At 31.0% G+C, this 16,931-nt stretch overlaps 2 protein-coding genes across 5 annotated transcripts in view; both read left to right on the top strand.

Moving 5' to 3' along the window:
- Positions 1-16,931, top strand: part of LOC145306673 (exostosin-1b-like) — a 145,207-nt gene that overhangs the window by 26,931 nt on the left and 101,345 nt on the right. The gene's annotated exons all lie outside the window — the stretch shown is intronic.
- LOC145306544 (sodium-dependent serotonin transporter-like) overlaps positions 5,658-16,931 on the top strand; it is a 33,612-nt gene continuing 22,338 nt past the window's right edge. The window contains exons 1-15 of one of the 3 annotated variants that reach the window (XM_080148720.1): positions 5,658-5,776; positions 7,327-7,407; positions 7,562-7,624; positions 7,788-7,866; positions 7,961-8,050; positions 8,476-8,572; positions 8,666-8,785; positions 9,193-9,236; positions 9,356-9,468; positions 9,711-9,803; positions 10,401-10,447; positions 10,788-10,855; positions 11,261-11,331; positions 11,767-11,824; positions 12,187-12,263. In XM_080148720.1, coding sequence (XP_080004846.1) covers positions 7,333-7,407; positions 7,562-7,624; positions 7,788-7,866; positions 7,961-8,050; positions 8,476-8,572; positions 8,666-8,785; positions 9,193-9,236; positions 9,356-9,468; positions 9,711-9,803; positions 10,401-10,447; positions 10,788-10,855; positions 11,261-11,331; positions 11,767-11,824; positions 12,187-12,263 — 1,095 coding nt within the window. In that variant the 5' untranslated portion in view covers positions 5,658-5,776; positions 7,327-7,332. Of the gene's footprint in view, positions 5,777-7,326; positions 7,408-7,551; positions 7,625-7,787; positions 7,867-7,960; positions 8,051-8,475; positions 8,573-8,665; positions 8,786-9,192; positions 9,237-9,355; positions 9,469-9,710; positions 9,804-10,400; positions 10,448-10,787; positions 10,856-11,260; positions 11,332-11,766; positions 11,825-12,186; positions 12,264-16,931 lie in introns of all 3 variants that reach the window. The other 2 variants (XM_080148721.1, XM_080148722.1) reach the window with 2 other exon arrangements.

A 16,931-nucleotide genomic window follows, 5' to 3' on the forward strand; every position in this document is an offset into this window, starting at 1 on the left:
TGCAATTTTTTGATAGATTACTTATAAGCAATCAATCACATTTAGTGCTTATTTGGCTTATATACCTAATCATGCAATTTTTTGAAAAATTACTTACAAGCAATCAATTACAAAAAATGCTTATTTGGCTTATATACCAAATCATGCTATTTTTTCATAAATCACTTATAAGCAATCAATCACAATAAATGCTTATTTGGCTTATATACTAAATCATACAATTTTTGATATATTACTTATAAGCAATCAATGAAAATGCAAATTACTTATAAGTAATCAATCACAATAAATGCTTATTTGGCTCATATACCAAATCATGCAATTTTTTGATAGATTACTTATAAGCAATCAATCACAATAAATGCTTATTTGGCTTATATACCAAATCATGCAATTTTTTGATAGATTACTTATAAGCAATCAATCACAATAAATGCTTATTTGGCTTATATACCAAATCATACAATTTTTTGATAGATTACTTATAAGCAATCAATCACAATAAATGCTTATTTGGCTTATGTACCAAATCATCCAATTTGTTGATAAATTACTTACAAGCAATCAATCACAATAAATGCTTATTTGGCTTATATACCAAATCATGCAATTTTTGGATAAATTACTTATAAGCAATCAATCACAATTGTTGCTTATTTGGCTTATATCAGCCAAATCTTCTCTTTTTTTCATAAACTGCTTACAGGAAGGAAGGGATTAATTATTACTCCTCCTTCTTTTTCTTCACTTCAACTTATATAAGCCACTTTTACTGTAAATGACTGAGTATTTATTTACTCCACCCTCTTTTATCTCACAAGTAAGACAAAATTGTTGTAGAATGCTGATATAAGTAAGCAATTAGTATTCTTTATGGCTTATCAGTAATTTACCACAAAAATGGCACAATGGCACATTTAAGTAAGCCAAAAAAAATGTTAATTGCTTACTTACACGTTTTGAGATTACTAGGGTAAGATATATTAATAAAAATGTATTATACTTTACTGGCAAAAAAATTGGCTAGGATTGGGGAAAAATATTTTCTCCAGATGAACCATCCCTTCTCCATGACAGAAACCTTGAAAGCTATATCTATGTATAATGAATGACAGGCTATATTGGGGTCTCATTTTGTACAGTATATCTTATTTTTCTCAATTTTAACAAACTTTTTAATTGTTTTATTTACAAAAATGTACAAAACAAGAAGATTTTCAAAACCAAATTTAAATTCAACTTTTAGAAGCAGTATTTTAGTGGTTATGTGTTCTTGTACTTTTTGGCCTTCCTTACATTCTATGACTGCTAGTTATCTGTTACTGCATAATCTTTTTGTCACAAAAATTCCAATATTTTACCACATTTCAGTCTCCTTTTTGGTAGTAGCAAGACTACTTTAAAATTCCATTCCGTATGTAACGTGACTTATGTATGCGAACTAAACATATATTTAGATTCAGAAATTTAAAGAGATAAGACATTAAAGACACTGGTCGTTGATTTGATGTACGTCCCCAATGCTGATACACAAAATTACCCCTTCTATAGATTAAAAGTAGTGGTTGAAAAGATGGATAATCAACGTAATGAACAAACTAATCAAGTGGTTAAGCTAACGAATAAGAAAACGTTATTATAAAACTTTGGGACAAGTATAAAACAGCCATACATCCCCTTCCTTACTGATTTATATTACAGAAAATTTTGTCAAAGCCACAGTTTTTAAAACAGGACAGTAATTGTTTTTCATTTTATGTGTTTTTGAGTTTGACTGTCAGTCTGTTCATTTGTAAGAAATTTTTTCCCGATTTTTAAGAAATGCTAATAATTTACATTCCTTCACTTCCCCTTCCCTTCTTATCCTCCTCTTCTCTTCCACATTCCTTTATTTGTCCTTCCCTTCACTTTTAGAATATAGACATTTTTAAGAGGATAAACTTAACTATTATTGATTGTAATCGTCCTTGTCCTTACAGGGGTGATTGTCCAAAAATATTGTTTGTCTTTTTTTATGCTAAAAACCTGAAAAAATCTAATTTCCATAGCCATGATTTATTTACTTTAAAACTTTTATGTTATAAGGTGGAGGAAGGGGGGTATTTCTGCAACTTAACTGCAAAGGAATGTGTCTATTTTTTAATCCCGTCTCTCTAATCTCGGAAGTGAAATCCAATATTCGGATTACAGACAAAAGTCACAGATTAATGGATAAAATGTTCAGCTCTATAAAGGTCTACCAATTGGTTCATTTTGAAGCTATACTATGATTTACATGGACTGTTTGTCCTCCGCCCGTCCTAAGGTAAAAAATCAGCTATTACAATTTCTTTAAAGACCAGTTTCATTGTTCTTTTTCTGTTATAATATATTGCTGCACTACATATAGACATATTGTCAATGTTGTTTTTCTAACCTTCCGTATCTCCTTGCATTTGATCAAAGTCATAGAAATATTTAGTTTTAGAAATGAAAATGAGAGTTTTTCTTTTCTAATTTTTCCTTCAATATTGAATCAAAGCAACTCAATATTCTTTTTTAATTAGTGGCTTCACCACTCGCCTCTGGGGAAAAGAATTTGTTTAGGTTATATGTATACAAAGGAGAGGGGGGGTAATTTAAATTTTATTAAAAATTTAGTATTAAAATGCGCGCGAAGCGTGCAAAATTTTTTTTTGTTAGAGATTTTTTATTTTGGGGGGGTAAATACCCCCTCCTAAATGGTTAGGGGTAAATTTTAAATGGGGGGGGGGGGGTAAAATGAAAAAAAATTTGGGGGTGCCTACAGCACCCCCAAATTCGTTTGGGGGGGGGTAATCGCCCCATTAACCCCCCCTTGGACGCCTATGGGGAGCTATCCTGTTACTTTAGTATTTAAGACTCAACTTTACCTTTTCTAAATATCTAATAAATAAATAAGGACAGTTATGCTCTAAAGAAGCACAAAGAAATATATTGAAATAAAGCCAAATATGTACGTTCAGTAATACTAGCTGTACATAACCAGGGAACATTTGATCGTAAATATTACTGGTTTTATGCAGGGGCAGTCCGTCTCATCAACAATTCTTCAATAATTCTTCAACAATTCTTGGAAAATCACCAAACCTACCACGGTAATCGTCAGCTGATATAGCAAAAAGAAAGATGCAACTACTTCTATTATGTACTATTATTCATTTCAGACAGTATAAATCATAAGCTATCACCAAACCTCGTTAGCTTAGAATTTTAGAATTGCCGTCTGCTGGTGGAATCAAAACAAAGATTTCTTACTAAAGAATTTAGAATTAGGGAGATTAAAAAAATATTTTTAAAAACTTCTTAAAATTAAAATCTTAAAATTTTTTTCTTATCCAAAATATTTGTAACTGTTTAAAATCAAAAACAAAATATTTCAAAAAATTTTTAATCCTAAACATTTTCAAGCACTTTGTTTAACCCCCTGAAGTAGGTTAACGCAAAAGTTTCAAAATGATTCAATAACTAAATAATATCTCACTTTATGAATCTATAAAAAATGAAATAGGACAAATTCAATCAAAACAATTTGGATCTTTAAAGAAAAATTGAAAATAATTAGAAAATAATCAAACTTATGCCTAAAGCTCAAAATTAAATTCATTTTTCATTATTTATCAAACAAGGATGACAACATCTATGAGATCAAAACTCTGATACGATAGGACAAATGGACATGAACACTTATAGAATGTCAGAACTGAATAATCAGAAGTTAAATGTATAAGAGTCGAAGCAAAATTGTTAGTAAACTTTGTTGAAAAACTGCTTAATACAGGATAATGTTTATGGACATACTCACATTTCTAGGACTTGATTATAGAGTTGCTTCGCTTATAATATTGTACTTTGTTGTCCCAGGAAACAGTATACCAAATCAATAGGATAATTAGATCACATAAAAATTTGTTATTAAAAAGTAAAAAAAATCAACATAATGTTTAAAATGGACATATGGACATTCTGGTAACAATTATAGAGTTGCTACGCTCTAAATTGTATCTAGCTACTACAGGAATCACATGCTAAGTTTTAAAACAATAGGACAATTCTAATATGCCGCCCTTTTGATCGTTTTCAATTTGTTTTACATTAATGATAGGGAAAGGGGGGACTCTGTGCTCTACAAGGCACTTTGGGGGAAATTACCCATATCTTAAATGATTCAAATGTTTGTAAGTTGTAATATTCGAAGAAGATTAGAAGTTTTTAGGTTTGATTATTGCAGTACTTATTAAATCATGATTTCAGGGAAGCTTTTTTAATATTATTTTACTTCCCTAATTCGCCACTTTCCTCCAACGTGTTTAGCCATTAGAGACAAGAAGTTGCCAAGAAAGTCAAAATTAAACTACTACAAATATTATAAAATGTATGATTGTGAAAATTCATAGCTATGTAGTTCAGAATTTTATTGCTAGGTGTCGTAAAAACCTTTTTTGAATTAAAATATGTATATGAGATAAATTTTTAATATAATCTTAAATATTTTTCAAAGTATCACAGCTATTCACTCTTTAGGATTTTTATAAATTTATTCACTCTTTAACATATAATTTACGAGTAGTTTATGATTTAGATAAAATACCTAAATATTGTAAAAAAGCTTAATTTCTACCCATACATCTTTAAACTGGACGTGTAGGCAAACTCTGTCTATCCTTTTAGCATGGCTTTTAGTAAACAAAGCAAAAAGTGTTAAAATAATGCTTGAGTTTTTTATCAAATTCTGCCAAAAGTTGCTTTATCTCATCATCAAGTTTAAACTGGAAATCTAAGAAATCAGCTCTAAAGCATTGTTTGCCAGAATAGCCTTCCCTTGTCCCTGGTTTTATGTACTCGATTTCTCATTTGTGAACTTAAAAACTGTGGTGTTTTTATACAATTTTGATTGATTTGAACAATCTGACAGTGTCAAAATATTCCACCAAGAAATTTAATCTACAGATGGGCCAGTTTTGTTGATCATGATTGGGTATTTACATAAGTTTATCTTCTGTTGTCTTATACTTACTGATCCCTAAAAAGAAAAATATAATAATTTATCTTACTAAAATAATGCAAGTGACTTGTTACGACAAACGGACGGAAAATCAAAACCTAATAATATAGCAGCTGCGCTACTTATAAATCAAAGCAATTTATTTTGCCGCCAAAATGATAAAAGAAAGAAAAATAAACCCCATCAGAAAAGTAACAACATAAGAGGATTTTTCCGGAGGTCTTTCAATTAGACAAAAATTAAACTATAAAATAGCTAAATTAATATTTTTATACGGCGGTCGTTGTCTTATAGTAAAGATTTTACAAAACAACGATTGATAATACCATTTCATATTGGTCTTAGGATGATTTTAAGCTACCCATTCAAGTACAGATTACATAGATGCATTTTCCAAGTAGGAAATTCATTGAAACTGAAAGGTTTATTGACATTTTTGCAGTTTGATAATTGTTTTGATAATAAAAAAATTTAGCTGTAGTGTAAAAACACCGCCAAAAATATCCGAGAGAACGAAACTCAATGCAATATTTCTATAGTCTTTCAAACACATTACTATAACAGCAGAGAATTTTTCTAGGAAAGACCGAAATTATGTGTGACAGTAAATTATTTCATATTCCTAGAAACAACCAATGAGTGGGCACTTGGGTGAGAGGCCCTCTCAAAGTTGGGCACTAGGATCAAGAGCCTTCCGTAGGATGGACACTTATCCTAGGAGATCCACACTAGCTATACTCCCTGACTGCATAGGTAATATTTATTAGCTACCTGAAAAAAAATAATCACCAAGAGTAATTTTAATTAGATACCTAGCTAGGTAATTATAATTGAAGCAGAGATTAAAAGTTAAATTTATATACAGCTACCCATTTAGATCAACATTAGCTATGCTTTTTGTCTATATAGTCAAAATTTATCTTCTACCTTGAGAGATAATCCCCAAAAGTAGAAGTAAGTTTAATTAGATACCTAGGAAATTATAGTTGAAGCAGAGTTTAAAAGTTAAATTTATATACAGCTACCCATTTAGATCAACATTAGCTATGCTTTTTGTCTATATAGTCAAAAAGTATCTTCTACCTTGAGAGATAATCCCCAAAAGTAGAGGTAAGTTTAATTAGATACCTAGGAAATTATAGTTGAAGCAGAGTTTAAAAGTTAAATTTATATACAGCTACCCATTTAGATCAACATTAGCTATGCTTTTTGTCTATATAGTCAAAAAGTATCTTCTACCTTGAGAGATAATCCCCAAAAGTAGAGGTAAGTTTAATTAGATACCTAGGAAATTATAGTTGAAAAAGAGTTTGAAATTTAAATTTACATATAATTACCCATCTAGATTCACACTAGTTATACTTCCTAACTGTATAAGCAAAATACATTAGTTATCTAAGAAATGATCCCTAATTGTATAGGTAAGTTTTATTTGGTACCTGAGAAATTATAGATGAAGTTGATGGGTAGGTTGATAAGCTATACGTTTTTACATACACTACACATGTAGATAGACACTAGCTGTACTCTGACTAATGGGTAAGTATTATGTAAGTCAGATATTTTACCTGAAATTGATAGGTGTCCAGGTAACTTATTTAGGTAAAATCATAGACCTTTCCACAAAATCTGTAAAGGTACAGGTAGCTAAGATTTCATTATTAAACAAGATAGACAAACAATTTCCAAACAAACAATTCTTAATGTTGGTTAAAAATCATGTTCAAAAGTTTTTAAGGTGTGCTTATCTTTGTAGTTCAATGTAAATTAAACAGATTAGTTTTTGATGTAGCTGTAATCATATACTGATTTATCAAACTCCTAACATGACTATATTAAAGTAGAATAGATTGTGTTTTTAAGTCTTTCATTGCATTTAAAATGATTTTCTGCTGTTATGTCATGGGCTTAACAATTAAAAGAAACCTTAATTGGAAAGCAAAAATCTAGAAAAAGGTAAAAGGAGGCTTCAAATTTGGAGTATTGGGTCTTCTTGTGGCATTCTTTCAGGGATTAGAGCACTAAATTTAATTCAGGTTTGCCTTAATTTTTATTTCCTAGGAATTGTTAATAAATTCTACATTATTTTGTGAATAACTGAAGCTAGAAATTGTGGTTATGGTTTTGGGTGACCATGGCATTTCAAAGCAAAACTAAATTCCTAAACCACATTTGCATTTCATTGATCAAAATATTGATGAATTAGCAACCTTTGGTTATTTTTTTATATCATTTGTATCTGACCATAGTATTAAATTGAATTATGCATCATTTAAACTTCATGCATTTTCATTTCTATTTAGTGAGCAATGGATAAATCAAATGATGGTGAAAGAGGATCCAGGGTTGATGTCACCATTGCCTCAGTGCAATCTGCACAAAAGGTATCCTTTGAAAGCAAATTTTAGAATCTAGTTAAAAGATTTAACATTGCATAAAATTGATTTTCATTTTGAAATCATTAGTTTGAAATTCATGTAACTCATTTTATATTTTAGCAACACTAAATTAATTATACTATTAAATAGGTGTTTTTAGGTACAAAGTGGTGAAATGGAGGGGAGCAATGCATCCAACAAAAATAAAAATAAAGGGGAAAAGGTTCAGGATTTAAACAATAAAGTATTTAAATCAAGAATTGAAAATTTATTAATTCAAGTACTTCTAAGTAAGTTAAGAAGACAAAGACTAATAAAGTTGATAAAACAAATTTTCATTTATTAAAATAATAAAATCAAATTCTTATTGTTTTGAAATGACTAAGGGGGCAGATGTATCACTTCAGGACATGGGTGGGGGTAACATGGATTTAGATGAAGACTCTATTGCTCAAGCAACATCAGGTAAACCAAGTTTCTGTGAAATTAATGTTACATTGATTGCAGAGAGATAAAATAAGTAGATAAAATTTAATTTGTTATATATTTTTTTCTTGAGGATCAGGTAGCGATGGTAAAGTTGTGATTCCCAATCTAAAGCTTAGTCCACCACCAAGCTACAAAGCAGTTGTTTATTCCGCAAGCAGAGGTAAGTAATCAATTATAATCCTGATAATAAAGGAACAGGATGTCTTTCTGTTTGTCTGTACCAAAGGATCTTGCTAACAGCTGAAACGATCGGGTTCTCCTTTACAGGGTAACTTTTCATAGGTCCTTGGAAGGTTTATAACTATTTTGGAAGAGGGTACCACCACCCTCTCAAGAAAAATCACCCCTAAAAATCCCCCCCCCCCAAAAAAAAAAAATTTTTAACTAAAAATAAAAATGAGGGGGCGTTAGCCCCCCCCTCACAAAAAAAAAGTTTCTCCTCCAATTTTTTTCTCTTAAATCTAAAATAAAAAAATTGTTATCAAATTCAACTAAACCCGCCTCAAGTGCCCCTAGAGGCCTCTAGGGGCGTAGCCGCTAGTATAGAATAATATATTAATTTAGAATAAAAAAATTTTCTCCTAGAACTTTTGGCAGATGAAGGTAGAGAGTCATGGGACAAGAAAATTGAATTCCTGCTGGCTGTCATAGGATTTGCTGTAGATCTTGGCAATGTTTGGAGGTATTATGACATGTAGACGAATATATTTTAAAACAGTATTAAAACATATTTACAAATTATATTGGTGATTGTAATACCAAATGTATTATTAAGGTTTCCATATGTATGCTATGACAATGGAGGGGGAGCTTTTCTTGTTCCCTACTTTATTATGCTCATCTTTGGGGGTCTTCCTCTCTTCTATATGGAACTTTGTCTTGGTCAATACCACAGGTAATACATTGTGATTAGAGGCCTCTAGGGGCACTTGATGAGGGATTGCTTGAATCCGAAAACCATTTTTTTTTTTTTGGGGGGGGGGTTAAAACCACTTTCACCCCAACCATATCTTTTTATTTTAGTTTAAAATTTTTTTTGGTGTGGGTATTTTTTTCTAGGGGCGATTTATCTTGGAAGGGTGGTTGTACCCTCCCCCAAAATAGTTATAAACCTTCTTGGAACCTATGAGTAGCTACCCTGTTAAGGAGCACCCGACCGGTTTAGCGGTTAGCAAGATCCTTCTGTACAGACAAACAAAAATCCTGTTACTTTATTATTAGGATTTCATGTTTAAGAATCATCAAGCTATTAGAGTTTGAATCCAGCAGTTTCACCTTTTATAAAAAAAAATTGTTTTACAGATGTGGGTGCCTTTCTCTATGGAAAAGGATTTGTCCCATGCTCAAGGAAATATGATCATTATTATAAAACAAATTTCTGAGTTCATTATCAAAGATATAAATCATTTGAAAATGAACTTATTTAGAATTAGTGGAAATATTTTTGTTTCATATGATCATAATTAGGGAGTTGGGTATGCCATCTGTGTGATTGATATCTATGTTGGTATGTTTTATAATACCATCATTGGTTGGGCTCTCTACTACTTTGTTGCCAGCTGCCATTCTGCTCTATTGGTAACACTTTTACATATCTTTTGTCAATGATTGACTTATTGATTGACTCCTCAACTTAGAACATTTACTACATAACTTTTTTTGCACAGTCCAAAGCCTAAACAGTTTGTCAGATTGAGAAGTTTTTAATAAACAAAGTTCAATCTGATCACTGATTGGAAATATTATAACCTTTTGTCTTAGAGTTCCAAATTTTAGTATGTTAGTGGACATAATGTATCCTTACCCTAGACAAATTTTAGTATGTTAGTGGACATAATGTATCCTTACCCTGGACAAGCTGTAATAATCCATGGAACAACATCAGTACATGTGTTGATGTCATGCAAACACAGGTATACTTTATCTTACTTACCTTGCAACCATTATTCTCCAATGATTATGGCTTGCAGAGCTTTAGCAGTTTAGATCTATGAAAAGTTAGACTTTTGGTAGAAAAAGATACGAACAAATATTTAGATATTTTTTACTTATTTTATAGTGTATTTCTGTTATAAATTATTGATTATCCAAGCATCTTTAAGTTTTTAGAGACTGAAGGGGTTAGGTTGGCTTTTGGGCCTTCTTCTAGATTTAAAACTAGACTTCTTCTAGACTTAAAATAAAATGCATTGTTATTAAAAATGCTCTTATTGTAAAAGTTATCTAAATGGTTCTGTTTATTTCTTTAAATTTATAAGAATAATATAATAAAACTGTGCTAACTAGAATTATTAGTAGCAAACTTGCTCTAATTGTTTGCCATATATCTGTATTTCACAAGTTAAAAATACTTTAGTTTACAAATTTTCATGATTGATTTGGCATTCTTTATTCACTGTTTATTCAATTCTTCTATTTTTAATTTTACCAAATCCTATCTAGTAAATAACAGTTTTCTTTTCATCTATTTATACTGCGCTACTTATGATAATAATTAATCCTTGTTTTAGGGAAGAAATACCACAGTTGTTACCAGCCCAGCACAAGAATATTTTCAGTAAGTATAAAAAGTTTTATTTATGAAAATAAAATGATTTACAACGATAAGGATTTTTATAAGCAGCTCATAGTGCTTATAATAAAAAATGACGTCATATAATACAAATGACCAATGATAGGCCAGTATATATTTTACCATTGGCCAATTTAATCTTTAACATTATCATAGTTTGATAATCAGATAAGCTGAAAATGCTTCTCAATCAATTTAATAGAATACTTTTCTTATATTTTATTGGGTGAATTGTATGTCCAAAATACAAAAGTTAAAAACATTTTCATGGGTGTATTTGTTTTCAAACCTAAAATATTTTTGATTTTTTTCCTTAAATTTTAAGGTATGGTGTGCTTGAAACACAGAAAAGTAATGGACTGGCAGATCTAGGGGAAGTTAAATCTGAACTAGGTGAGTAACACCGGCATCTTAAGGGATCTGAGGATAATAATTTTTGTTCCTCCAAAATAATGATAAACAAAATTACGCCAACTTTTGTAAATTAAAAGTATTGATTGGTAAATTTAGTTAAAACCAAAAAATCAATATATAATTACACTACCCAATGTTTTTAAGCCAACGAAGGAGAGAACCTGTTTTATTTATAAAACTTAGGACAAGCATAACTACAGTCAAATATCAAGCAAATGTTATATAATAATTAGTATGTTATAAATGCGGGAAAGCAAATGAATAAATTCATTTTCTTATCCATAGACAACTGTCAATGAAACATTACGAAAATTGAAAAATATACATTTGTTTTTTTTAGAAATATTTATTGAAATAAATTATTTAACTATATTTAATTTTCAGCACTTAGTGTATTGGCAGTTTTTGTCCTGGTTTATTTTGCTCTCTGGAAAGGTGTCAAGTCTTCAGGAAAGGTAAAACTAATAAATATATAACCCTAGATGGTTGATCATATAAAATTATCCCTTAACTAAAAAAGCAATTTCTAGCAGCCAAAGATAATATTCATATTTTAAGCTTTTTTGATACTCTTAAATCACATAATTAGATAAATTATATTAGAACCAGTTTATATCTAAAAGGAAAAAAAAGGGATCTACGAATATTCAATATCAAAGTGTGTTTTTGTTCAAAAAATTATCCAGTTCATGCTTTTGTACAATAATGGCAAAATGATTGATAAATGAAACTAAGAAGTTATTTTACACTTACCACAAGATAACACAACAGCTTGAGTAAAGTTAAGTCAAAACATTATTGAAAAAATTATCCTAAGTAGCTAGCACAATGAATATCTTTTTTTTATTTTTAAACCATTTCAAATTGCCTAAATTTGAATCTTGTTTTAGATGGTCTGGGTGACGGCAATAGCACCTTATGTTATACTCTTCTGTCTTCTGATCAGAGGTAAACTATCTTATGACAGACATCCGAGAAAACTGACAATTTACCAATGTTAAATAAAAGGGTATATAGGGGTAAATTACCACTATAGTACTGCTTCTAAACGATTATTTGATATTTTAAGAATCTTTTTGTTTTATACATTTTAGTAAAAAGTAAAGTCCTATGTGCAGAAAATCAGACCTTGAATTAAAACTTCATTAATCGCTTATCAATTGCTTTGGTCTTACTACAAAAGATTAGCATATCATTGAAAAAAAACTAAGAAAAGCAGAAAAACGTCTTTAGAAATCAAAATAATGGCTTTCTTAAACCTGAAACCTTACTAATAACTTACCAACCGACCTAAACCTTACTAATTGTAGGTGTAACACTAGATGGGGCGTCCACAGGAATACACTACTATCTATTTCCCAAGTGGGAGAAACTGCTGGAGAGAAAGGTAAGCAGATAATAGGCCAAATCTTACAAAATTGTGTAGGCTAGTCTAGTAGCTTTTTAGGGTTTTATGGTTTGTTGAACACGTAGCACGTAGCGCATCTGCTCGTCGTCGGGGAGGTTCGAATCTCAGCTTAAAATTGCATTATAACTAAAGGCGTTAAAAATGGTTCCTAGTGCTACTATGTCATATGCGTGACATTAATAGATAGAGTATGGGGAATGCCTTGGCCCAAAATAGGTGCAACTCATTACCATGCACAGTCAGGACTTCTCAGTTTTGCAACTAAAAAGTTGGTTGTCTGATCGTTGTTACTTAACCTAATTTCCCTGGTATTTGGATAGAAAAGGAGACATTGGCTCCCCTTGGTTATCCTGTGTTGTATGACCATGGAGTTTGAGTGTCATGACAGCATCCTCGCGTCGCTCATATGAGGTAATTGTTGAGGTAGGGTGTCCTTTGCACTAAATAGATATAAAGGGTATTGTAAGACCTAAAGGCTAGCCATAAAAATTTAAAGGACTTACTCATACTTATTGTGTAAGTAACCTTGACAAAATCTATTTTCTTGCGTTTATAAGATACTATTTTGTTTTAAGTAGATATATTTCAAGTTTATTTAAGTTTAAATTTTTTACAAGGGCCTTTACATAATATATATCAAAACACCGATTTTTAAAGTTCGGTGATATTAAAAGAAATAGGAAAAATATGCTGTTTATTTTATTCGATACACTTTTTCTGTCTACCTTTTTTAATGTCTTAGTACAAAAATTACATATTGGCCAGTAAAAAAACACTATAGATAGTTAATTTGACAAAGAACATAAGTTTTTTGTCAAAATGATATTGACTTGGGTGTTCCAATGAAACAAAGAATCACAAAATTTAGCAGAAAATAATTTAATGCTTGCTAGTTGTCGTCATAGCTAAAGACATTAAAAACTTTACATAAAAGTGCATCTTATTTGTAGTTAGGACTTATGCAAATTTTGTAAAATCAAGATTTGCCTTACATTTGTATCATAAGATCTCGCTAATCCCAGGGTTTATTAGTTTCCTCTTCAAGAGGGATATATGTTCAGGGTAGATTTAATAAATTTTGATAAGATTATCTATAATACAAAGTAGAATGATATCTGTCTGTCTGTCTGTCCGTCCGTCTGTCCCTTAAGATCTCGATAACCACTGAACCGATCGGATTCTACTCTTTAGGGAATATACCTAATGGTCCTGTGGTGGTTTTAAGCTATTTTCTTGGGGGGGTGGGACAACCCCAACCCCCCAAACAATAAAAATTCCCCCACCCCAAAAAAAATTCTGGGGAGACTATGGTGCGCAGCACCAGAATTTTTTTTTCTTTCTTTTTTTTTTTGAATTACCTCATGGGGCAAAGCCTGTATATATTAGATTACTTCCATGAAATACTTATTTCAAAATATACGGTGATACGCTTTACGCAAAGCAAACAAATTAAATATGTTGGGTATTTTTTCTTATGCATAACCCTGCGGAGTATCCTTTCGCCCGACATAACATAGCCCAACCTGAAATAAAGTAAAAAACAAACACACCAAAAACTCCCCCCCCCCCCCTCCCTTCATATTTTATATTTATTTCATTATAAAGGAAGGAGTTTTAGTGCACGATCAGGCAATTTGAGAGAAAACGCTGGAGCAATGAATTTAGATAATTTTTCTACTTAAATAAATGAATACCATATATTGACTTTAGGTGCTGAGTAGCATAACACTCTAATGTTTTAATATATACACGGATATAGGGGTATGAAATCTGTATTAACTCGTTCTCTCCTTCGTTGAAAATAAAACTTTGCGGACTTTTATTTTAAATATAAATTAGCACTCATACATCAATTAAGGGGTAATTTTGTATATAATAATTTTAGTCCTTTGACAACTTCCCCCCCCCCATTGTCTTATCCCTTTAGAGCCTTACTCAAAATGCTCTCAAAGTGAGAGGTCACTATAAGAAAGAAACATTACTTTTCTGTTTTTTTTTAAGAGTCCTCAAAATATTTTCTTAATATATATTAGCTAGTAGAAAAAAACAAGAAAATTGTAATGTACTATCGAGCATAGTGTAGCTACTCTTTAACTAATGATGTGTATACTCTAAAGCGTTAAAACAATCCTCATATAAAAGCAACAGGATATCTGTGAGTCCGTCTGTGTATCTATCTGTTTGTACCGAAGGATCTCGCTAGCTGCTAAACTGATGGTTCTTTTTAAACGCGAAGCTTTTCTATAATTAGGGTAGGTCCGTCCGTACGTCCGTCCGTCTGTAACGGATAGCTTTTTTCGTTAATTTAGGCATGTTAGAATTGTCCTATCGATTTCAAATTTTGCATGGCGATTCCTTTAATAGTTAGGTACGATTTAGAAAGCGTAGCAACTCTATAATCATCACCAAAATGTCCGTACGTCCATTTTAAACATGTTGATTTTTTTTACTTTTTTAACAACAAATTTTTATGTGATCTAATCATCCGATTGATCAGATTTTTGGTATATTAATTCCTGGGACAACAAAGTATAATATTATAAGCAAAGCAACTCTATAATCAAGTTTTAAAAATGTAAGTATGTCCATAAACATTATCCTGTATAAAGCAGTTTTTCAACAAATTTACTTAATATTTTGCATCGACTCTTACACATTTATATTCTGATTATTCAGTTCTGACACTATGTAAGTGTTAATGTCCGTTTGTCCTACCGTTTCAGTGCTTCGCTTTTATGGATGTTGTCATCCTTGTTTTTAATATAGATTCTCATAGACCTTGGGAAGCTTTATAACTATTTTGAGAGGCCTAAATGGGCAGTTTATTACACTAGTCCCTATGTTTTTTAATACCGATTTCTTATTTGTTGTTGGGGACTCATAATGAACTTTAATTGGATGATTCAATAAGTTAAGTTTCCAAACGTTTAAACTAATTTTCAGAAGAGGAAATTTTGTGTATCATCATTGGATATGTATATTAATTTATAGGCCATTGTCTTATCTCTATAGATTCCTGAAAACTGTTAGATGCAAGTACAATTTACAATCCAATGTCCAATCCCTCCCTTTTTTATCTTGGTGTTCTAAAACTTATGTATGACAGACTCTACACTATGATAATCCAGGAAGGGAGGGGACATTGGACTGTTTATTACACTGCTCCCAAAAGTTTTGTAAAAAAACTTTTCTTATTTGTTGTCTCTTTAGACTTTCAATGAATTTTGATAGGTTGGCTCATTAAGTTGAGTTTACAAACAATTCAACGACTAATTGTAATCTACAGATGGGGTAATATTGTTGATGTACATAGATTTATCGGTTGTTGTCTTATCCCTTTAGATCCCTGATGATAATCTGACAGTTGGCCAGTTATTGATGTGGCTTAACACTCAATGTGTCACAATTATCTTTCAACAATAAAGAGGGGGGTAGGTTTTTGGTAGAATCCGTAGAGGTGTGTGTTTTAAGGCTTAAAAATAGTAGTAGAACAATAATATTCACTAAATATGTGTATTTCTTATTGAAAAGAACTATAGACAAAAAAAAAAATTTTAAGTTAACATAAATTTTTATTGTTCTACTACTGTTTTTTACTTATAACACATAACCTTTACGGATTTTACCAGAAACCTACCCCTCTCTTTATAAGTATAGATGTCTACACCAGACACATACCTCCCCGTCATTGTCATTGACTTGTAAGTTTGCAGAAAATTTTGCCTTGTGGATTTTAAAGTTCCAACTGAAAAATCTTAGACCCAATTAGCTAGGTTTTATTATGGGATCAATGGTAGTTTTAAAAAAATTGCAGCTTCAAAAAATAATTATAAAATCTTGCAAGCTAAAGTACATAAAATATGAAAGCTTATAATTGACCTTTTTGTTAAGAATATATGTATGATTTATAGTTTTTATTCAATTAATGTATATTTGACCTAAAGCTAGCATTTGACATACTATAATGGCTAAAGTTTCGCATTTGAAATGAATATGATTAAAGTCCCTCCACAGATTATGACGTCATACGATAAATGAGAGGCTAGCACAAATTTTACCATTGCATTGGTCAATTACAGTGTATACTGGCCTCTCATTGGCTATTCTATCGTATGACGTCACAATCTGTGGAGGGACTTTAATCATCTGCATTTGAAATAAGATAATATGCAGGAATAATTGGTCGAAAATATTGGACGCTGTTAGTATGAACAATCTACTAACGTTCTTAAGCCAAATGATATATATGTATAAAAATTTGATACCAGTGTAATTTACAATCCAGTTTCCCCTCCCTCCCTGTATAATACAACCTTTCAATATCAAATTATTAAATATCTTAAATGTTTAGAAATAGTTAACTTTATCTGCAAAATGTATAAAGAGCGATATGCTTTGTAGGAAGCTTTACAAAGTGTCTCAATAAATCAGCCATGTGACGTCATAAAAATGAAGGATTATACATCTCTTTTTTAGGGGTTTTCTTACCCTCTTCTCCTCTCATCCCTCATTTTTATGACGTCACGTGGCTGATTTTTAAAGACATTTTGTAAGCTTCACTTTGTTGTGACATACGTAAGAACAGGCCTAAGTTATAAAACAACAGCTTTGCCTCTTTTGAAAGTGGAATGGTAGATTATAATAATC

This window comes from Acartia tonsa, chromosome 14, assembly GCF_053477335.1.
Source record: "Acartia tonsa isolate MP-2025a chromosome 14, ASM5347733v1, whole genome shotgun sequence".
NCBI classification, from domain to species: domain Eukaryota; kingdom Metazoa; phylum Arthropoda; class Copepoda; order Calanoida; family Acartiidae; genus Acartia; species Acartia tonsa.